At 46.0% G+C, this 23,197-nt stretch overlaps 1 protein-coding gene across 3 annotated transcripts in view; it reads right to left on the minus strand.

Annotated features, from left to right (window-relative positions):
- Positions 1-23,197, minus strand: part of SMCHD1 (structural maintenance of chromosomes flexible hinge domain containing 1) — a 2,128,336-nt gene that overhangs the window by 1,304,259 nt on the left and 800,880 nt on the right. For all 3 annotated transcript variants that reach the window (XM_069219969.1, XM_069219967.1, XM_069219968.1), the window contains exons 18-20: positions 6,526-6,603; positions 6,324-6,443; positions 4,313-4,457 (exon numbers count right to left, since the gene is read on the minus strand). In XM_069219969.1, the coding sequence (XP_069076070.1) occupies positions 4,313-4,457; positions 6,324-6,443; positions 6,526-6,603 (343 nt within the window). The remainder of the gene's footprint in view (positions 1-4,312; positions 4,458-6,323; positions 6,444-6,525; positions 6,604-23,197) is intronic.

Below are 23,197 nucleotides of genomic sequence, written 5' to 3' on the forward strand. Positions count from 1 at the left end.
AACAAAATTAACAGATTAGGTCCCCAGCTTTTAGCAATGACTCAGTAGGGGGTCCCCAGATTCCAAAAATGATTTAGTGGGGGTCCCCATGTTACAATATTGTTAAGGTAGGAGTCCACAGAAGTCAAAAGGTTAGAAACCACTGCTTTAGAGGGGTATGAGGTGGTGCATGAGAGAAGGTGGACTGCTGCTGAGCTTGCTGAACTTGCTAGGAGGTTAGTACAGGCGAAAGGACACTCCCTTGTGTAGTTGCAAATAGTTGCTACAAAACAATAGGGGACGACCGTGGTTCACTCCAGGTTAAAATTGCTCAAGGTACATAGTCCGCCTTTTCAGGCCAGAGACAAGACCCATCAAAAAGCACGCTCACTTACATTGCCTGCACACTCCCTAACAAGCCCACTGGGTGGTGCCAGGTGTGGTGTCTGATGGCCACTAACAAAACCACTGAACCTTTGCACTACAGTCTCCAGGCCAGCCCTCTGGATCTGCTTCGCTGCATCTTGCCTATCCCACAACCACTTCACCTGAGGAGATTCGGATGGCTAAGCACCACCCTATGTACCATTTTCCAAAACAGTGGGTATACCTGGCAAAACGCAAGGTGGTGTTAGTGGACTTGAGAGCCAGACGGAGGAGAAACCTTCCTTACCCGTGGATTCTTTTTTCATAGACTCCCAGTTAGGACCTGTGCTAGTGAAAAACTCTGGACTCTGCTTTATACAGGGAGATGCCTGAGCCACCAGGCATTCATGCAATAGACCCATCAGGGGCTTACCAATGGCAACAGGCAATTGTCTGCCACCACCGAGACAGAATATAGTTTGGCCCATGATGTTTTATTAGTCTCCATCATAGATGTGTTGAACAGGACCAACAGGTCTGCTGATAAAGCATTAGGTTTCAGGATTTCTGTCATAGGTTGTGCTTATTTTCCTCCATGGGTAAAGGCAACTGTAGGACCTCTGCCTTGCTTGAAGTGGTAAAATAACTCACTTCCGCACATGGCAGCCCACAGATGGCGGACTCAAAAGGCATCTGAATTCTATCTCCGGAGAGGTACTTAGGCCAAATGCATTTTGAAAGGCCAGATAATGACCTGCATCTGGTAGGGGACAGCAAATTGTCTGTCCCACTGCTATTGTATTTCCTCTTCTCCTTCTATTATGTCAAGGAAATTGAAGATCAGGAGTTTAGGCAGGACGTGGAGCATTAAAGACTCCAAGTTATGTGCTGTTTGAGTGAGTGCCTGCACAGTAAAGTGCTCTTTAATGCCTTTGGAGGGCATAAGCCCACATTGACTGCAAGACTGCAAATCATCCATAGGACCGAAGCACCACAGACCTTCTGAGGATCCGAAATCACCATCTGTCAATGAAAGAAACAACAGGATTTGAAATTTGACTTCTTAGGTGGAGACATCACGCCAAGCACTGAAAAAAACCAACTTTAGTAGAAAAATATACAGAGAGTGCCTCTCCGATATCCACACAGGAGGATTCTGAAAAAAGATCTGATGACATGTCACAAGCATATTCCCTAGTGACAATATTTTTGGGGTAGTACTGAATATAGAGATGGAGCTGATCGCCCTCTACTGGTGTCAGAGAGCTATTGTATCTGGGGAAGGTCAGGAGGTGAGAAATCCTCAGATGGAAGTATCTATCAGAAGAGATACCAAGTACAGACATACCAATGAATATACCTAGTTAAAATAATTTGGAACAAATTAAATTAACAAATCTTAATAGGTGGTGCAACAGGATTAAACAGAGTGCATGTTTTGGTGCATGTAAATGCCAATAAATATTCCACAGTAGTACTGTACAGCCATTACTAAGTTCAGCAAGAAGAGTAGTCTATTTAAGTATCTGCTTTCTCCAAGGCCAAGTGCACAATGTTTTTTTTTTTTGCCCAGGAAATACATTTATAGAATACTTTTATATTTTTTCTACCGTCGGTAACCTTCTGCAATCCTAGGCGCCTCCATGGAGTCTTACCATAGAAACAGAAGAGGCTTCTCATAATGATCACAGTGAGAATCAGTTTTTTGCCTTCACAAGTAAGGGTCAAGCCCACCACAATGCTCACACATTTCCTTTATACACAGAAAGTACTATGCTACACCATCAGACATCAGAGAACAGTAAAGATTTGCAAGTCAGACAGTGACACACAGGCAGAAAATGAATGCTATACTGCACACATGAAGACACAACAAAAGGGAGGAATAAAAAAAAAAGGTATGTACAGGGCTGATCTCACATGCCAGATTATGTCACAAATGCACATGAAAGATGTCCTCCAGTCCTCAAGATTTCAGTCAGTACGAAGCAGACCTCACAGTCAGTCAGACAGTGTGACAGCCCTGCCCTATGCGCAGATAAGCTTAAGCAACAGAAAAGACATGCAAATTGCATTGGGATAGTTATGAATAAAAATGCTGAATTAAAATGCTTGGATAACACCACTATTTCACCTTGTGCCACCCATCAACTGTGTAAGCAGAATACCACTGTGGCAATACCACTAAAGCATTTTCTAAATGTTTAGACATTTGATTCTGATAGTACAGTCATTACAAGGAGCAAAATTCGCACAACTACTGTTACAGTACCTTGAGATGAGTAAAAATAAAAACAAGCCATCATGAGATGATTCCACAGGCTTTCCCTTTCCAAGCTACTTCTGATCCTTGTCGCCACTCATAATCCCACTTAAACACTTAATCGATAATAAGAGATGGTTTATTTTTTTAAATAAACAACACTATCAGACAAACTGCTTCCTTAATGCCTATCGAACTTTCAAGGTTTTGATCCTGTGCGGCAATCTATGGAAAGAACAAGAAGGTGCTTCAGAGACCAAAGAGTTGTATCAAGTGTGATGATTACATGCATGAGCCCTCCGGCAGCAGTGTCTACATGCCCACAAACAAGTGGAAACCTCAAAATTTGCTTCTGCCTATGTTTCTTTCAAATGCACCAAATCTAGAAGGGGGAAGAGATCCCAAAGGAAATGAGTTGGGTGCAAACACAACTTGTGTGATACTAGTCTGTTGGAAGGGATTGTGTATCTGCTGCTTTAAGGTGGAAGGAAAATGTCTAATGCCTTTTGCCTTGCTGTGACCTAGAAGCTTTATATCCTTTTATCCTTTACTAGCAAATATAAGACAGAGGAAGCAAATCATTTGGGGCTGTCAAGTGAGAAGACTAAGCTGTTTCCTGACGATGGGAACTGTTGGTGTCTAAATTCCTTTAACTGAGAAGATGCTGCTAAGAAGGAGGTGAAGTGCATTGTGGCAAGAGGAAATCTTCTCTAAGATGGGAAAGTGCTCCAAGTAAGATGACAGGTTGTGTTTCAGCTGAGGGACAGATATAACCAAGGTTTACCAATCTTAATGAGGCTTATCAGATTCCATAGCAAGTATACGTGCCCAACCTAAGATAAGGCATTACCATTTCAAGCTCTTATAACTAAAAATAATACCTGGGCACTGTTCTACTTTATGCCATACAGGTCACAAGGTGAACACTTCAGGATCACGTTTTCTGGCCAAACAGCTTAGAACAGCGTAAGTCCCCAAAAAAAAGTTGCCTCAGGTGTGTTGGCTAATCTCAGGAAGGACTTCAATGCTTTGTTCTCAAAAGCTTGGAACTCTTGGCCCTTCAAAATGTAAAATAAAAAAAACAGATTTGTCTATAGCCACTACTGAATAACAACTTGCCCGTTGTGCTGCGTTTTTTTTTTCTCCGTTTTTTAAAATGAAATTCTGTGTCGTGTCTGACACTTGGAAACTGTTTGCAAATTAAAAAGTACACGTAAAGAAGTGTCCACTGAAAACTTGGTTTTATACTTTAAAAGCACAGCACATGAATTCATAATACTTAAGATATATCAAGTAAGAAAAAAGGGTGCACTAAACAAAAGCACTTCTGGACAGTTTTAGCCTGCAAGAGGTAAGTACTGCAAGCATTTCTTTAGAAGGGGGCAAAGTACAGAGATATGAGAGGAAAAATAACTCCCCATAAACAAGACGACAAGGTAACACATGAAGCCTGCCAATAAAAATTGAAGAAACTGGGAAGCAGACCAAGGGGGATGCAGATATTCATTCAACTTGCACCCTACACTGTATATTGAATACCCATACCTTCAAAGTCACACAGTTCTGCTTCATTTAGTTTCCTATATTCATTACACCTCAAATAAAAACGTTGTCTTGAATTTTAGAAGCTATTCCACTGAAGAAGTATTTATTCATTAGACTGCAAGTCAATAAAGGAAAATAAAAATATTTGTTTAGATTTACCTTGCTTCAAGAACTGGTTTTATGTCAGTGATAGGTTCAGTACAATGACCAAATTCATCTTGCAAATCCAAAGGAACATTAAATGGCACTCCAACACGAAAAGGAGGATCCAAGAGACCGACTGTAAACTTAACTGGTTTACCCTCTAAAATGAAAAGGAATGAAAATGTTTAAACTGATGCAAATACATCACTACCAAATGACTGAAAGATAAACATAAGCCAAATACCTTAAGCACCTCAGGTTGACCACTGCATCCAGCATTCTATTCCTAGTTTTCCTTAACACATTTTTAAAGAGTCTCAGAATTATGAAATTATAATAAAATCATGTTTCATATATACTGTCAAAACATTCTTTCCAGCAGACTGGAGAAAAAAACTATTCAACTTACCATCCATATAGAACTAACTATCAAGCTTACGACCTACTTCCCAACTCTGGGGAAAAGGCCAATCACCACTGGCACATCGGGAGGTGCCACGTCTTTTCAATACCCTTAACTTAATGATGGTAATTCCAGAATGTATGATTTGTAATATGCCTACACAACTGTGATCAAATGTTAAAAAGGGACAGTAGTAAGAGTCAAAAAATGACTTTCAGAAGCATATCTGGTTCTCAGAAAATCTACTGCTGCCTTGACGAACTTTGTTTCATGATTATTGTAATCCAGAATGTGTTTCCAAAATAATCCAAACACCTTTGACTCTAAAATTTTAAACCGTTTCAGTGACATTTATCCCTCCCAAAAGGAGAGATCGAATGTGTATGCACAGACCATTGAATGACTTCACAACTTCCTTACCCATTAAGTATCAGGGAAGCAGACCAGGCTACTGAAACCCAAACCATGGGCAAGGCCATGAGGTTAGACATGGTTCACAATGTTCTGTACTGAGCAAGAAAAGGAACTAAGGTCCATGTTTCATGGCAATCCCAAATGCAACAGCATATGGTGGATCAATCGCAGAATCATTAATTATGCAGAGTGTAAATTCAGAATTATTGTGAAATTTACTAAGTTACGGTAGGGATAAATCTTTTATCAGTCTCAAATAAGCCTTTGACATGGTTGAGAGAATTCTATTTTAGATATGATCAGTTGCACAAAGAACTGACTGTGTGTTGCCTCTGTTTTTTGTTTTATTGCACGAAGACCCATGTGGTCATGTGAGATATGGAACAGAAAGCAGAGACAGCATTTATTATTAGCCAGGGAGTCAGGTGGGGCTACATGCTGGCTCTGTCTATCAAATGTTTGTTTACCAATGATATGATAGTACATCGAGTAAATGTATGATAAAACGCCCCTAGGATCAATGGCTTCCTTAAACTAACAATGTTTTTTCCTGATGATGTCCTTTAAATTTGTACTCCCCTAAAGGAATTACAAGGTGACTTCACTTCATGGGATGCTTAGATTAGAAATTAAGTTTGTAAAATTGAAAGGTAAGTATTGAACTGCCAAACAAAAATCAATGACTAGTTCCTGAGGTAATGCCACTTGTATGTTGGTTATAGGAAGGAAATGTTGGTTGTTGTAGCCAGTTTAAATGAACAACCAGCTATAACTGGAGTGAGGAACCACAGTTGTGTAAATATAACACCACTCTTGCAGTTATCTTTATCTTTCCTATCAGCAAATAGATCAAGACAGGATTGAGAGCATGGCTTGGTCAAGTGATGTTACTTTTATGACATGCATGATAGGCCTCCTACATTGATTAGCTATTAAGTGTACACAATTAAATAGATTGATATAATTTATTTAAAGGTGGTTTTATTCTTGCTGTACAAGGCGTTTTACACTTATTCACCAAGGATAACGTTTAATCAGGTTTAATTTATTTTTCCAAGTAAATGGGTGTGCTTAGGTTTTCTGTTAGTATATGATCATTGCAATATTTGTTTTATCCTTAAAGCTTTTTTAATGGTTCAAATACCAGCAATAAAAATGTTTGAAAACATTAATATACTCATTTAGCATAGTTAAAAAATGTTTTCTTACCCACAATCTTAAAAGCAAACATTTTAGACGGCAGGGATCTTCCAGCATAAGTGTCAGCATTGCTTTCATTCAAAACCACTTGAAGTTTTAGTGTGTAGCTCCCAATCTTTTGAAGGTTTTCTGAAAATATTAATACTTATGAAAAATATTCTCAATAATAAAACAAATTACAATATGGTAAAATACATCAAAATTGACTTACCCATTTTTTTAAACCAGTAGGGCCATTTACCCCCATGCTGACTGATGTGTGATATCACTTCTTTATCCCCACTTTCTGCTGCATGATGGAAAAGGAAAAGATAAAAAACAAGTCTAAGAAGTTTCAGTTTATTAAAACTACAAACTCTTTATGTTACACCAATGAACTTACAGTCTTATATCACTTTTGAAGCTGTAATTCAAACAATCAATCACTTTAAAACACAGCAACACACTGTATGGATAGGAATTATTAACAAACCCTCCATTTACTCACGGTTTGGGTCAGGGATCCTAGGGTCAAACTTCCTAGAAAGATAAGTCTGATGAGTCTCCCCAACATCCAGGCCACAATCGATTTTAGTCAGGGCCTCAAAAATAGAGGCAACTAAGTAAACAGTGGCACTAAGACACAACAGCTCAAGTCTTGTTCAATTTAAGAAAATGTTATCCATGCCCTGACAATTATTTTTTCTCTTAGTTTATTAATTGTTTTTGAACAACAGGCCTCCTCATTTGCTTAGTGAGCATTTTATTATACAAATAACTCACAGAGACCATAATTTACAAGGAACAGTGTAGGAAGCTGGTGTGTGGTGAGCACATATGGTGTCATCACCTTATATCAGGTCAAGGTATACCCTATTAGTGAGGTATAGTCAGTGTCTAGGAAGCCACTTTCTCTAGAGGTAGGTGTGGATGAGCCACCAAGACGTTTCTAGGAAACACACAAAGCTTATGCAATTCCACTTAGTCACACACCACTTACACTCATTAAAGAGCTACACAGTGTTAAAAAAATAAAATAAAGGTACTTTATTTTAGTGACACAAAAACTAAAATATTATATATTGGCTGTAATCTACTAGCAGGTGATTAAACACACTATTATATACACCTTAGTTGTCAGGAATGAGCATAGAAAGTAATAGAAAACAGTGCAATAACAATAGTGACCCTAGGGGGAGCCCAAACCATATACTAAAAAAAAATGGAATGCAAATGATGGACCCAACACCCAGGTAAGTGGAATCTGTAGAGGGGAGATGAAGGAAATAGGAACCTCAAAAGGTGAGTACCAGAGTGCCCCCCACCGACCAGGAGAGAAGACGTAAGTACCTGGTTTTCCCAAACCCACAGAGAAAATTAGTAAAAGGGCTGTGCAAGGCCTAAGCAAGACTGCAAGAAACAGAAAATGGATCCAGACAGAAGAGGACCAGCAAATGAAGGGGACCAAGTCCAGTTCCAGTTGGAGTGTCTAGTTGGGGCAGGAGCCACTACCCACCATCCTGGAGATGCAGGACCAGGTCGAAGGTGAAGAAAGACCAGGAGTCGGCTATGCAACACAGGAGCAGAGGAAGAGTTCCAGGAGTGATGCAGTGGATGTCCCACATCGGAAGGAGAGTTACAGCCCACCAGTGATGTGGTAAAATCACCAACAAGCCTTAGCAAAGGCCAGAGTCGCAGAAGAGGAGTTGCAGCACTGCTGTGGACCTAGAAGGTCCAAGGGGACTCAACCTAACGAGGGGAGTCCCAGGCGACCCACAGCAGTCAGGAGAGCAAGAAGTCGTGGATGCAGCCCCCACATGCAACTCACAGATAGCAGGCACACGAGTCACAGTGAGGCACACTCAGCACACCTGGAAAGGAGTCCCACGTTGCTTGAGCAGCAGGCAGGAGAACACGCACTGCAGGGAAGAGTGCTGGAGGCTGGGGCTACATGGAGCCTGAAGATCCATTGGAAGAAGAGCCAACAAGCTTTGGTAGCTGCAAGGTTCGAGGTGCACAGGAGTACCATCCTGCAAGGAGAGGCAAGGATTCACCACCTCCAGAGTTGGACAGCTGGTAGAGGGGACCACTCGCGACCACCACCTGTGGTGCAGAATCTACGCAGAGTTGCAGGAGAGAGGACCCAAGCAACCGGTCGTCGTTGCAGTTGGTGCCTCCGGATGCAGGGGAGTGACTCCTTCACTCCAAGGGAAATTTCCTTCTTGCTTCTTGGTGCAGAATGAAGGACTTGCCACACTCAGAGGATGCACAGCTGGAGAAATGTTGCAGTTACTGGAAGGAGCCAGAGAAACAATGTTGCAGAGCGTCTTCGTCGCTGGAGCTGTAGATTGTAGGTTCCTTTGAAGCCCTGTTGCAGTTCCAGTGGCCAGAAGTCGAAGTAAATGATGCAGGAGTCCTGCTGCAATTTTGCACATCAAATCTGATGACCCACCCAAGAGGGAGAACCTAAGTAGCCCTAATAGGGGGACTGGTCACATAGTAGGGTGACCACCTATCACGAGGGGGCTGTGACGTCACCTGCATGACCTGGCCACTCAGATGTTCCAAGGAGCCTCCAGGTGCCCACCTTGGATTTAAGATGGCAGAATCAAGTGGTAACCTGGAGGAGCTCTGGGAAACACCTCTGGGGTGGTGATGTACAGGGAAGTGGTTAATCCCCTTTCCAGTTTCGCGCCAGAGCAGGGACTGGAGGTCCCTGAACCGGTGCAGACTGGTTTATGCAAGTAGGGCACTAAATATGCCCTTCAAAGCATACCAGTGGCTTAGGGAGGCTACCCCTCCCGAGCTCTGTAACTCCTTTTTCCAAAGGGAGAGGGTGTTGCCTCCCTCTCCCAAAGGAAATCCTTTGTTCTGCCGCCCTGGGCTTGAGCTATTCAAGCAGCAGGAGGGCAGAAACCCTTCTGTAGGATGGCAGCAGCGCGGGCTGCCTGGTAAAACCGTGCAAACTGGTAGGAGCAAAGCTGGGGGGCCATCTAAGGCTTCCACAGAGCGCATGGAATCATAAAGCCAATACTGGCAACAGTATTGGGGGATGTTTCTGACACGTTTGACATCAAACATGCATGGGTTCGGAGTTACCATTATGTAGCTGACATAGGTAGTGACCCGCACTCACGAAGTCCAGGAAAATGGAGCAGGAGTTCATGGGGGCACCTCTGCTCATGAAGGGGTACCATCACACACAGGTACCTGCACCCTGCCCTCTGGCATAGGAGGGCCTGACAGAGGTGACCTACAGTGATCAGGTGCAGTGACCTGTAGTGAAAGGGTGCATGCACCTTTTCACACAGGCTGCAATGGCAGGTCTGCAAACACATTTTAAATGGGTTCCCATGGGTGGCATAATGCATGCTGCAGCCCATGGGGAACCCCTGGTGCCCCAATGCCCTGGGTACCTGGGTACCATAATCTAGGGACTTACAGAGGGACATCAGTATGCCAAATGTGGGGTGTGTGAAGTCGCAAGTAACCAAATCTAGAGGGAGAGAGCACAGTCACTGGGGTCCTGGTTAGCAGGATCCCAATGAACACAGTCAAAACACACTGACAGCAGGCAAAAAGTGGGCATAACCATGCCAAAAAGAGGGTACTTTCCTACAAACAGTTTAGAGGTGGAAAGTTGAGGATTAAAAATGATACAATATTGTAAAGAGGAAAAATATAATTAAAAAATATTTAGAAACATATTTTTACTGTTAAACCAAATTGCCTGTCTTTAGAGTGATATTAAAGAGCTGGTACTCTATATGCATGTTACAATATTAACCCTTTAGTTTTGAACTAATTGAATGCTCTCCACAAGAACTGCGGGGAAATCGGTTGAAGTCGGCAGTAAATCTCAATCAAGCTACTCATGACAGTGACTTACTCTAGTAGTTCTTATGCGTTCATCTGTAAGTGTATTGGTACTTACAGAATGTAAACCCTGCTGGGAAGCAACAGAGCAATGTGCATTATGGTGGGTTGTGATAGGATATAATACCATATCATGTACATTAAACATGGATTTAAATAACACAACTACATATATACAGGTGCTTTAGGTGATCTCCGCGGATTCAGACGATTTCCTTCCATTGTTCAGTTCGGTATTGCAAGATGTTTCCAAGTTGGCAGCTTAGCACCTAGATCATATCTCCATCTTACTCTGCTTACTCTTGACTCATGAGAAGATTGTGACAATTCAGGCAAAGTGTTACAATTTACCTAAAGAACAAGTAACTTACCCTCAGTAACACATTATCTGGTAGAGACAGTATCTAGCCACAGATTCCTTACCTTTGAATTTCCCAGGCATCTGACTTGATCCAGAAGATTTTTCGTGAGCAGTACCCCTGTACTCCAGTAGGTGACTTTGTTTGGTTCCACGCAGAGTCATCTGCTCCGGAAGTGATATCGCATAACCTATAAATGCACCACCTCAGCGCGCTGACATCAGTTACTTTTCACGGCTTTCCAAACCAGGAGCGTGGAGTCATGAGGTAAACTGACATTGGTGTGTCTAAACTAGGGCCCTGAAAGGGATCATCCCTAACCCTAGATATCTGTCCACAGAGGGGAGGATTCAGTGGGTCAGTAATTAATCTGCGGTTAGATATTGTCTCTACCTGATAAGGTATTACCAAAGTTAAGTAGTTCATCTGATAAATTTAGCAGCAGATTCCTTACCTTTGAACAGATACCCAAGCAATACTGTCCCGGCAGGGGGATGAGGAAAAATTTACTAAACTACAAAGTACTGCATGTCTGAACGGGTGAAATGGCCGTCCAGTGGACCTGACTGTCCAGGCACTAGTGTCTGGTAAACATGTGCAGGAGTGGTCAATGCTGCTGCCAGGCAGATGTCCAGGACTGGGACTCCACATGCTAACTCACTGGTCACAGCTCTTCCTCTGGTGGAATAAAGTCTCACACACTCAGAAGGCTGATTTTTAATCAAAGCATAGCAGATCTTTATACAGAGAACGTCCCAGTGCGAAATGGTTCACTTCCGTACTTTTAGACTTTTCTCTGCTCCAACATACCCTACAAAGGGTTGATTGTTCACCAGAAACTCTCTTGTGAAGTCAAGGTAGATCAACGCTCTTTTTGGGTCCAGACAGTGGAGTTGCTCCTCCTCAGAGGGATATGGAGAAGTGTAAAAGGTGGGCTGGGTGACTGCCTGGCCCACATGGCATGAAGTCAACACTTTAAGGAGGAAAGAGGCCCTAGTGCGAAACACCAGCTTGTCTGGAAGAACAGACATGAATGGAGGCTTGGATGGTAAAGCCTACAGCTCACTCACCCTCCAGGCCGATGTTACTGACATTAGAAAGGCTGTACCCAGGGAACAGTAATGTAGAGGTTTAAAAGGAGTACACATTATGAAGGTGAGAACCAAATAGAGGTCCCAATGAGGCATAGTGAAGGGTAAAGGGGGAAACATATGTACAAGCCTGTCGAGGAATATATTTAAAATAGGTATTTAAAGAGGGTTGGTCAGGCAACCGCAGGAAGGGAGACAAAGCAGAAAGGTAACCTTTAAGAGTAACCAGAGCAGAGCCCTGCTGGCAAAAGTAAGAATGAAGAGAAGAATATCAGAGAGAGAGGCAGAGAGAGGGTCGAAAGACTACAATAATTTAGAATTTTGCCATCATTAGGTATACACCATCTTGGTGCAGGGATGTCTGGTTGCCATAACATTACAGACTTCAGAAGGAATATCGAAAGCTGTCAACTGTCACCACTCAATCTCCACGGTAGATGGCGGAGAGTTGACAGTACGGGTGGTGGACCCTCCCCTGCTCCTACGACAGAATATCTTCCAGAAGAGGCAGCCTGATCGGAGGATCGATGATCATGTTCAAAAGCTCGGGAAACCAGGATCTCTCAGTCCAGTCCAGAGCCACAAGGATGTCTTGTGCCCAATCGTTCTTGAGAACTCTGGACAAGAGTGGTATGGGCGGAAAGGCATACAGGAAGCCTGAACCCCACTTGAGACAAAAAGCATCTTCGAGCAATAGCTGCCTTGGAAATTCCAACGTGCGAAACTGTTGACACCGCACATTCTCTTTGGGGACAAACATATCTAATCAAGGGTCTACCCACTGGTGAAAGAGGCCTTGTGTCACCTCTGGGTGGAGATGCCACTGGTGATCGGCCACGCATCGATGGCTGAGTTTGTCCACCCTGGCATTCAGAGCACCTGCCAGGTGTTGAACCACCAGGGTTATGCCCTGCTGTTCTAGCCAAGTCCAGAGGCGCAGGGCCTCTTGACAAAGGACTCACACCCCACCCTGCCCTGCTTGTTGCAGTACCACATGGCAGTGGAGTTGTCAATGAACACCTGCACTACCTTCCTTTTGAGAGAGGGAAGAAATGTTTTCAAAGCTAGCCAGATCGCTCAGAGCTCCAGCAAACTGATGTGGAATCAGATTCCAACAGAGACCAGAGTCCTCTGATCTACTCCCCTCCCAGATGACTGCCCCACCTCAGGAGTGATGCATCTATCATCACTGTGAGATCCGGTTTGAGGAGTCTGTCTCTGACCCAATGGTGGTTCATTAGCCACCACTGCAGGACTTTTGCAGCTCCCTCCGAGATCAGGACCATGTCAGAGAGATTTCCCTCATGTTGCGCCCACTGGAACGTCAGGTTCCACTGTAGAGCCCGCATATGCCATCTGGCATGAGTCACAAGCAGGATGCATTAGGCCATGAGACCCAGCAGCCTCAGAAATCCAGGATACAGGCTGAAACATCGGATCACAGCCTGAATATCCTGGACTTCCCACTCTGGAGGATAAGCCTGAAATGGCACCATTTCCAGAACAGCTCTGATGAAAGGGAGCTTCTGAGAGGGAGCCAGGTTTATAGTGAACCTCAGCAAATGCAAGAGGTTCACCATAGTCTGGAGGTGTGAGACAACCGTCTGGGGCATGCCGGCCTTCAACAGCCAGCTGTCACGATAGGGGAAAGACTGGCACCCCTGATCCCCACAGATGTCCTGCAACCTTGGTGTACACCAGAGGGGCGCTAGTAAGGCCAAAAGGGAGCACATGGTTGTAGGAAGTTGGCTCTGTATGTACTATTTCAAAGTAAGAAATAGCATGCACAGAGTCCAAGGGTTCCCCTTAGAGGTAAGACAGTGGCAAAAAGAGATAATTCTAAGGCTCTATTTTATGGTAGTGTGGTCGAGCAGTAGGCTTATCAGAGGGTAGTGTTAGACATTTGTTGTACACACACAAGCAATAAATGAGGAACACACACTCAGACAATTCCAGGCCAATAGGTTTTTGAATAGAAAAATATATTTTCTTAGTTTATTTTAAGAACCACAGGTTCACGATTTACAAGTAATACTTCAAATGTAAGGTATTTCACTTCGGTACTTTAGGAACTTTGAATTAGCAAAATTGCATGTACAGTTTTCGCAAAAATGGCAATAAGCTATTTTAAAACTAGACAGTGCAATTTTCAACAGTTCCTGGGGGAGGTAAGTGTTTGTTAGTTTTGCAGGTACGTAAACCACCTACAGGGTTCAAAGTTGGGTCCAAGGTAGCCCACCGTTGGGGGTTCAGGGCAACCCCAAAGTTACCACACCAGCAGCTCAGGGCCGGTCAGGTGCAGAGGTCAAAGTGGTGCCCAAAACACATAGGCTTCAACGGAGAAGGGGGTGCCCCGGTTCCAGTCTGCCAGGAGGTAGGTACCCGCGTCTTCGGAGGGCAGACCAAGGGGGTTTTGTAGGGCACCAGGGGGGACACAAGTCAGCACAAAAAGTACACCCTCAGCGGCACGGGGCGGCCGGGGGAGGAGTGCAAACAGGCATCGGGTTTGCAATGGAGTTCAATGGGAGACCCAGGGGTCTCTTCAGCGAAGCAGGCAGGCAAGGGGGGGGAGGTGGGGGCTCCTCGGGGTAGCCACCACCTGGGCAAGGGAGAGGACCACCTGGGGGTCGCTTCTGCACAGGAGGTCGGATCCTTCAGGTCCTGGGGGCTGCGGGTGCAGTGTCTTTACCAGGCATCGGATTCTTAGAAGCAGGCAGTCGCGATCAGGGGGAGCCTCTGAATTCCCTCTGCAAGCGTCGCTGGGGGGGGCTCAGGGGGGTCAACTCTGGCTACTCACAGGGTTGCAGTTGCCGGGGAGTCCTCCCTGTAGTGTCGTTTCTCCGCAGGTTGAGCCGGGGGCGTCGGGTGCAGAGTGCAAAGTCTCACACTTCCGGTGGGAAACGTGTCGTCTTTAAAAGTTGCTTCTTTGTTGCAAAGATGTTTATTCTTTGGAGCAGAGCCGCTTAAATGCAGGGTAGTCCTCTGAGGCTTCAGAGGTCGCTGGAGCCTGTGGAACGCATAACTGTTACAGTTTTTCTTGAAGTGGGGAGACAGGCCGGTACAGCTGGGGCCAAAGCAGTTGGTGTCTCCGTCTTCTCTGCAGGGCTTTCAGGTCAGCAGTCCTTCTTCGTCTTAGGTTGCAGGAATATATCTTGCTAGGTTCTGGGAGCCCCTAAATACTCAATTTAGGGGTGTGTTTAGGTCTGGGGGATAGTAGCCAATGGCTACTAGCCCGGAGGGTGGCTACACCCTCTTTGTGCCTCCTCCCTGAGGGGAGGGACACACATCCCTAATCCTATTGGGGGAATCCTCCATCTTCAAGATGGAGGATTTCTGAAAGTCAGAGTCACCTCAGCTCAGGACACCTTAGGGGCTGTCCTGACTGGCCAGTGACTCCTCTTTGTTTTTCTCATTATCTACTCCGGCCTTGCCGCCAAAAGGGGGGCTATGGCCGGAGGGGGCGGGCATCTCCACTAGCTGGAGTGCCCTGGGGCACTGTAACAAAGGGGGTGAGCCTTTGAGGCTCACCGCCAGGTGTTACAGTTCCTGCAGGGGGAGGTGAGACGCACCTCCACCCATTACAGGCTTTGTTACTAGCCACAGAGTGACAAAGGCACTCTCCCCACGTGGCCAGCAACATGTCTGGTGTGGCAGGCTGGTAAAACTAGTCAGCCCACACTAGAAGTCGGGCATGTTTTCAGGGGGCATCTCTATGATGCCCTCTGGGGTGTATTTCACAATAAAATGTACACTGGCATCAGTGTGCATTTATTGTGCTGAGAAGTTTGATACCAAACTTCCCAGTTTTTAGTGTAGCCATTATGGTGCTGTGGAGTTCATGTATGACAGACTACCAGACCATATACTCTTATGGCTACCCTGCGCTTACAATGAATAAGGTTTTGCTTAGACACTGTAGGGGCATAGTGCTCATGCACCTATGCCCTCACCTATGGTATAGTGCATCCCTGCCTTAGGGCTGTAAGGCCTGCTAGAGGGGTGACTTACCTATGCCATAGGCAGTGTGAGGTTGGCATGGCACCCTGAGGGGAGTGACATGTCGACTTAGTCATTTTCTCCCCACCAGCACACACAAGCTGGCAAGCAGTGTGTCTTTGCTGGGTGAGGGGTCCCTAGGGTGGCATAAAGACATGCTGCAGCCCTTAGAGACCTTCCCTGGCATCAGGGCCCTTGGTACCAGGGGTACCAGTTACAAGGGACTTACCTGGATGCCAGGGTGTGCCAATTGTGGAAACAAAGGTACAGGTTAGGGAAAGAACACTGGTGCTGGGGCCTGGTTAGCAGGCCTCAGCACACTTTCAAACCATAACTTGGCATCAGCAAAGGCAAAAAGTCAGGGGGTAACCATGCCAAGGAGGCATTTCCTTACACAACCCCCCCACCCCCCCAACGAAAAAGGATGAGACTAACCTTTCCCAAGAGAGTCTTCATTTTCTAAGTGGAAGAACCTGGAAAGGCCACCTGCATTGGCATGGGCAGTCCCAGGTCTGTGTTCCACTATAAAGTCCATTCCCTGTAGGGAGATGGACCACCTCAACAGTTTTGGATTTTCACCTTTCATTTGCATCAGCCATCTGTGAGGTCTGTGGTCAATTTAAACCACAAAGTGAGTACCAAAGAGGTATGGTCTCAGCTTCTTTAGGGAACAAACCACAGCAAAGGCCTCCCTCTCAATGGCACTCCAACGCTGCTCCCTGGGGAGTAACCTCCTGCTTATGAAAGCAACAGGCTGGTCAAGGCCATCATCATTTGTTTGGGACAAAAATGCCCCTATCCCATGTTCAGAGGCATCAGTCTGCACAATGAACTGCTTGGAGTAATCTTGAGCTTTTAGAACTGGTGCTGTGCACATAGCTTGTTTCAGGGTGTCAAAGGCCTGTTGGCATTCTACAGTCCAGTTTACCTTTTTGGGCATTTTCTTGGAGGTAAGTTCTGTGAGGGGTGTCACTATGGATCCATATCCCTTCACAAACCTCCTGTAGTACCCAGTCAAGCCAAGGAATGCCCTGACTTGTGGCTGGGTTTTTGGAGCTGCCCAGTCCAGAATAGTCTGGATCTTGGGCTGGAGTGGCTGAACTTGGCGTCCACCTACAAGGTGTCCCAAGTAAACCACAGTTCCCTGCCCTATCTGACATTTGGATGCCTTGATAGAGAGGCCTGCTGCTTGCAGGGCCTTCAAAACCTTCTTCAGGTGGACCAGGTGATCCTGCCAGCTGGAGCTAAAGACAGCAATATCGTCAAGATAAGCTGCACTAAAGGACTCAAAGCCAGCAAGGACTTGATTCACCAACCTTTGGAAGGTGGCAGAGGCATTCTTTAAACCAAAGGGCGTAACAGTAAACTGATAGTGCCCATCAGGTGTGGAGAATGCTGTATTTTCTTTTGCTCCTGGTGCCATTTTGATTTGCCAGTACCCTGCTGTCAAGTCAAAGGTACCTAAGAAGCTGGCAGCACCTAGTTTGTCAATTAATTCATCTGCCCTTGGAATGGGATGGGCATCTGTCTTGGTGACAGAATTAAGTCCTCTGTAGTCCACACAAAACCTCATCTCTCTCTTTCCATCTTTGGTGTGAGGTTAGGGGACAGAGTGCTCAATGACTCCCAATTCCAGCCATCTCATGGACTTCCACTTTGATGCTTTCCTTAACTTGGTCAGACTGTCTGAAAATGTTGTTTTTGGCAGGCATGATGTCTCCTGTGTCCACATCATGGGTACACAGGTGTGTCTGACCAGGGGCTAGGGAAAAGAGCTCAGCAAACTGTTGTAAGACCTTCCTACAGTCAGATTGCTGTTGGCCAGAGAGGGTGTCTGAATAGATCACTCCATCAACTGAGCCATCTTTAGGGTCTGTGAAGAGGAGATCAGGGAGAGGTTCACTCTCAGCTTCCTGGTCCTCATCTGTTACCATTAACAGATTCACATCTGCCCTGTCATGAAAGAGTTTGAGGCGGTTCACATGGATCACCCTCTTTGGGGATCCTGCTAGTGCCTAGGTCTACCAGGTAGGTGACCTGACTCTTTTCTCTCTAGCACTGGGTAAGGGCCACTCCATCTGTCCTTAAGTGCCCTGGGAGCCACAGGCTCCAGAACCCAGACTTTCTGCCCTGGCTGAAACTCAACCATAGCAGCCTTTTGGTCATACCACATCTTCTGGAGTTGTTGGCTGGCCTCAAGGTTTTTGCTTGCCTTTTCCATGTACTCTGCCATCCTTGAACGTAGGCCTAGTACATAGTCCACTATATCTTGTTTAGGCACATGAAGAGGTTTCTCCCAGCCTTCTTTTACAAGAGCTAGTGGTCCCCTGACAGGATGGCCAAACAGAAGTTCAAAGGGGGAAAACCCTACTCCCTTCTGAGGCACCTCTCTGTAGGCGAAAAGCAGACATGGCAAGAGGACATCCCATCTCCTTTTGAGTTTTTCAGGGAGCCCCATGATCATGCCTTTCAATGTCTTGTTAAACATTTCTACAAGACCATTGGTTTGTGGATGGTATGGTTTGGTGAATTTGTAGGTCACCCCACACTCATTCCACATGTGCTTCAGGTATGCTGACATGAAGTTGGTACCCCTGTCAGACACCACCTCCTTAGGAAATCCCACTCTGGTAAAGATACCAATGAGTGCATTTGCTACTGCAGGGGCAGTAGTGGACCTAAGGGGAATTGCTTCAGGGTATCTAGTAGCATGATCCATTTCTACTACTAGTATGTATTGGTTCCCTGAGGCTGTGGGAGGTTCGACTGGACCCACTATGTCCACACCCACTCTTTCAAAGGGGACCCCCACCACTGGAAGTGGAATGAGGGGGGCCTTTGGGTGTCCACCTGTCTTACCACTGGCTTGACAGGTGGCACAGAAGACACACAACTCCTTTACCTTCTAGGACATGTTGGGCCAATAGAAATGGTTGACTAGCCTCTCCCAAGTCTTGGTCTGTCCCAAATGCCCAGCAAGTGGAATATCATGAGCTAAGGTCAGAATGAACTCCCTAAACTCCTGAGGCACTACCACTCTCCTAGTGGCACCAGGTTTGGGATCTCTTGCCTCAGTGTAGAGGAGTCCATCTTCCCAATAGACTATGTGCTCCAGTGATTTTTCCTTTGGACTCTTCAGCAGCTTGCTGCGTAAGGCCTTCAAGAGAGGGACAGGTTTCTTGCCCCTTACACAACTGTTCCCTTGTGGGTCCCCCCTGGACCTAGGAGTTCAACCTGATAAGGTTCTAACTCCATGGGCTCAGTTCCTTCAGAGGGCAGAATTTCTTCCTGGGAAGAGAGGTTTTCTTTCTCTTGTTGTGTTGAAGCTGGTTCCCCAGTCTTCTTTCCTTTTCTCTTGGAGGGTTGGGCCCTTTTTCCAGGCTCCAACACCACTTTTTCACCCTGAGCCTTGCACTGTGCCCTTGTCTTGGCACACACCAGTTCAGGGATACCCAGCATGGCTTTTGAGTTCTACCTCAGCCCATGCTGAGGACTCCAGGTCATTTCCAAGCAAAATGTCTACAGGGATAATTGAGGAGACCACAACCTGTTTCAGGCCATTGACCCCTCCCCACTCTAAAGTTACCATAGCCATGGGATGTACTTTAGTCTGATTGTCAGCGTTGGTGACTGGATAAGTTTGTCCAGCCAGGTATTGACCAGGGGAAACCAGTTTCTCTGTCACCATGGTGACACTGGCACCTGTATCCCTCAGGCCTTCTACACTTGTCCCATTAATTAAGAGTTGCTGCCTGTATTTTTTGCATATTAGGGGGCCAGGCAGCCAGTGTGGCTAAGTCCACCCCACCCTCAGAGACTAACGTAGCTTCAGTGTGAACCCTGATTTGCTCTGGGCACACTGTTGATCCCACTTGGAGACTGGCCATTCCAGTGTTAGCTGGAGTAGAGTTAGAAGTGGAACCTTTCTTGGGACAGGCCTCGTCTCCAGTTTGGTTTCCCTGCTGATTACAGCTACGACACAAGGCCTTTTTGGGATCAAAGTTTTTACCCTTGTACCCAAAATTGGATTGTGAAGAGGCTTTGTGACCCCTTTCTTTTGGTCACCCCCTGTGGAAGTCTTGGTCACCCTAGTCTTGACCCAATGATCCGCCTTCTTTCCCAATTCTTGGGGATAAATTGGTCCTAGGTCTACCAGATGCTGATGCAGTTTATCATGAAAACAATTACTTATCAGGTGTTCTTTCACAAATAAATTGTACAGCCCATCATAATCACTTACACCACTGTCATGAATCCAACCATCTAGTGTTTTAACTGAGTAGTCAACAAAATCAACCCAGGTCTGGCTCGAGGATTTTTTAGCCCCCCTGAACCTAATCCTGTACTCCTCAGTTGAGAATCCAAAGCCCTCAATCAGGGTAGCCTTCATGAAGTCATAGGATTCTGCATCTTCTCCAGAGAGTGTGAGGAGTCTATCCCTACACTTTCCAGTGAACATTTCCCAAAAGAGAGCACCCCAGTGAGATCTGTTTACTTTTCTGGTTGCAGAAGCCCTCTCAAAAGCTGTGAACCATTTGGTGATGTCATCACCATCTTCATATTTAGTTACAATCCCTTTAGGGATTTTCAACATGTCAGGAGAATCTCTGACCCTATTTATGTTGCTGCCACCATTGATGGGACCTAGGTCCATCTCTTGTCTTTCCCTTTCTATGGCTAGGATCTGTCTTTCCAAAGCCAATCTTTTGGCCATCCTGGCTAACAGGAGGTCATCTTAATTGAGGCTGCCCTCAATGCTTCCAGAGTTGCTGGACTCTCCTGTGAGAGAAGCAGCATCTCTGACTATCACTTGTGGAGTCAGGGTTGGAGGAACCCTGGTCTCCCTAACTAGGAGTGGAGGTGGGAAATCCTCCACATCACTAGCTTCCCCCTCTGGGAAGGTATCATCAGAGGGGTTGTTTTTAGCAAACTCTGCCAAAAGCTCATGGAGCTGTACTTTGGTAGGGTTTGAACCAGTCTTTATCTTTTTTATTTTGCAGAGAGACCTTAACTCTGACCTCCTAAGATGCAGGTAAGGGGTGAGGTTGAGTTCCATCACTATCTCTTCTGCAGCAAACATTATGTTTCTAAAAGTTGGAATACTTTTTAAGAATCTAAAACTATCTCTAGAACTTAATTCAAACTTTTAAACTCTAAAAGAAATGCTAACAGGGACTAACGCAAGGCTCTAGAAGGACTTTTAAAAATGTAGAAAAATAGCTCAAATTTCAAACATCAGTTTCTAATGAAATTTTTTGGAATTTAGTTGTGTTATCAGGTATTGGCTGAGTAGTCCAGCAAATGCAAAGTCTTGTACCCCACCGCTGATCCACCAATGTAGGAAGTTGGCTCTGTATGTACTATTTCAAAGTAAGAAATAGCATGCACAGATTCCAAGGGTTCCCCTTAGAGGTAAGATAGTGGCAAAAAGAGATAATTCTAATGCTCTATTTTGTGGTAGTGTGGTCGAGCAGTAGGCTTATCAGAGGGTAATGTTAAGCATTTGTTGTACACACACAGGCAATAAATGAGGAACACACACTCAAAGACAATTCCAGGCCAATAGGTTTTTGTATAGAAAAATATATTTTCTTAGTTTATTTTAAGAACCACAGGTTCAAGATTTACAAGTAATACTTCAAATGAAAGGCATTTCACTTAGGTACTTTAGGAACTTTGAATTAGCAAAATAGCATGTACAGTTTTCACAAAAATGGCAATAAGCTATTTTAAAACTAGGCAGTGCAATTTTCAACAGTTCCTGGGGGAGGTAAGTATTTGTTAGTTTTGCAGGTAAGTAAACCACCTACAGGGTTCAAAGTTGGGTCCAAGGTAGCCCACCGTTGGGGGTTCAGGGCAACCCCAAAGTTACCACACCAGCAGCTCAGGGCCGGTCAGGTGCAGAGGTCAAAGTGGTGCCCAAAACACATAGGCTTCAATGGAGAAGGGGGTGCACCGGTTCCAGTCTGCCAGCAGGTAGGTACCAGCGTCTTCAGAGGGCAGAACAGGGGGGTTTTGTAGGGCACCGGGGGGGACACAAGTCAGCACAAAAAGTACACCCTCAGCGGCACGGGGCGGCCAGGTGCAGAGTGCAAACAGGCGTCGGGTTTGCAATGGAGTTCAATGGGAGACCCAGGGGTCTCTTCAACGAAGCAGGCAGGCAAGGGGGGGCTCCTCGGGGTAGCCACCACCTGGGCAAGGGAGAGGGCCACCTGGGTGTCGCTTCTGCACTGGAGGTCGGATCCATCAGTTCCTGGGGGCTGCGCGTGCAGTGTCTTTACCAGGCGTCGGGATCTTAGAAGCAGGCAGTCGCGGTCAGGGGGAGCCTCTGGATTCCCTCTGCAGGCATCGCTGGGGGAGCTTAGGGGGGGGTCAACTCTGGCTACTCACAGGGTCGCAGTCACCGAGAAGTCCTCCCTGTAGTGTTGTTTCTCCGCAGGTCAAGCGGGGGGCGTAGGGTGCAGAGTGCAAAGTTTCACGCTTCCGGCGGGAAACGTGTTGTCTTTAAAAGTTGCTTCTTTGTTGCAAAGATGTTTCTTCTTTGGAGCAGAGCCGCTGTCCTCTGGAGTTCTTGTTCCTTTTAGATGCAGGGTAGTCCTCTGAGGCTTCAGAGGTCGCTGCACCCTGTGGAACACGTCGCTGTTGCAGTTTTTCTTGAAGTGGGGAGACAGGCCGGTAGAGCTGGGGCCAAAGCAGTTGGTGCTTCCGTCTTCTCTGCAGGGCTTTCAGATCAGCAGTCCTTCTTTGTCTTAGGTTGCAGGTATCTATCTTGCTAGGTTCTGGGAGTCCCTAAATACTCAATTTAGGGGTGTGTTTAGGTCTGGGGGGTTAGTAGCCGATGGCTACTAACCCTGAGGGTGGATACACCCTCTTTGTGCCTCCTCCCTGAGGGGAGGGGGGGACATCCCTAATCCTATTGGGGGAATCCTCCATCTGCAAGATGGAGGATTTCTAAAAGTCAGAGTCACCTCAGCTCAGGACACCTTAGGGGCTGTCCTGACTGGCCAGTGACTCCTTGTTTTTCTCATTATCTCCTCCAGCCTTGCCGCCAAAAGTGGGGCAGAGGCCGGAGGGGGCGGCCATCTCCACTAGCTGGAGTGCTCTGGGGCGCTGTAACAAAGGGGGTGAGCCTTTGAGGCTCACCGCCAGGTGTTACAGTTCCTGCAGGGGGAGGTGAGAAGCACCTCCACCCAGTACAGGCTTTGTTACTAGCCACCGAGTGACAAAGGCACTCTCCCCTTGTGGCCAGCAACATGTCTGGTGTGTGGAAGGCTGCTAAAACTAGTCAGCCCACACTGGAAGTCGGGTATATTTTCAGGGGGCATCTCTAAGATGCCCTCTGGGGTGTATTTCACAATAAAATGTACACTGGCATCAGTGTGCATTTATTGTGCTGAGAAGTTTGATACCAAACTTCCCAGTTTTCAGTGTAGCCATTATGGTGCTGTGAGTTCGTGTATGACAGACTCCCAGACCATATACTCTTATGGCTACCCTGCACTTACAATGTCTAAGGTTTTGCTTAGACACTGTAGGGGCATAGTGCTCATGCACCTATGCCCTCACCTATGGTATAGTGCAC

This window comes from Pleurodeles waltl, chromosome 2_2 (assembly GCF_031143425.1).
Source record: "Pleurodeles waltl isolate 20211129_DDA chromosome 2_2, aPleWal1.hap1.20221129, whole genome shotgun sequence".
Taxonomy (NCBI): Eukaryota; Metazoa; Chordata; class Amphibia; order Caudata; family Salamandridae; genus Pleurodeles; species Pleurodeles waltl.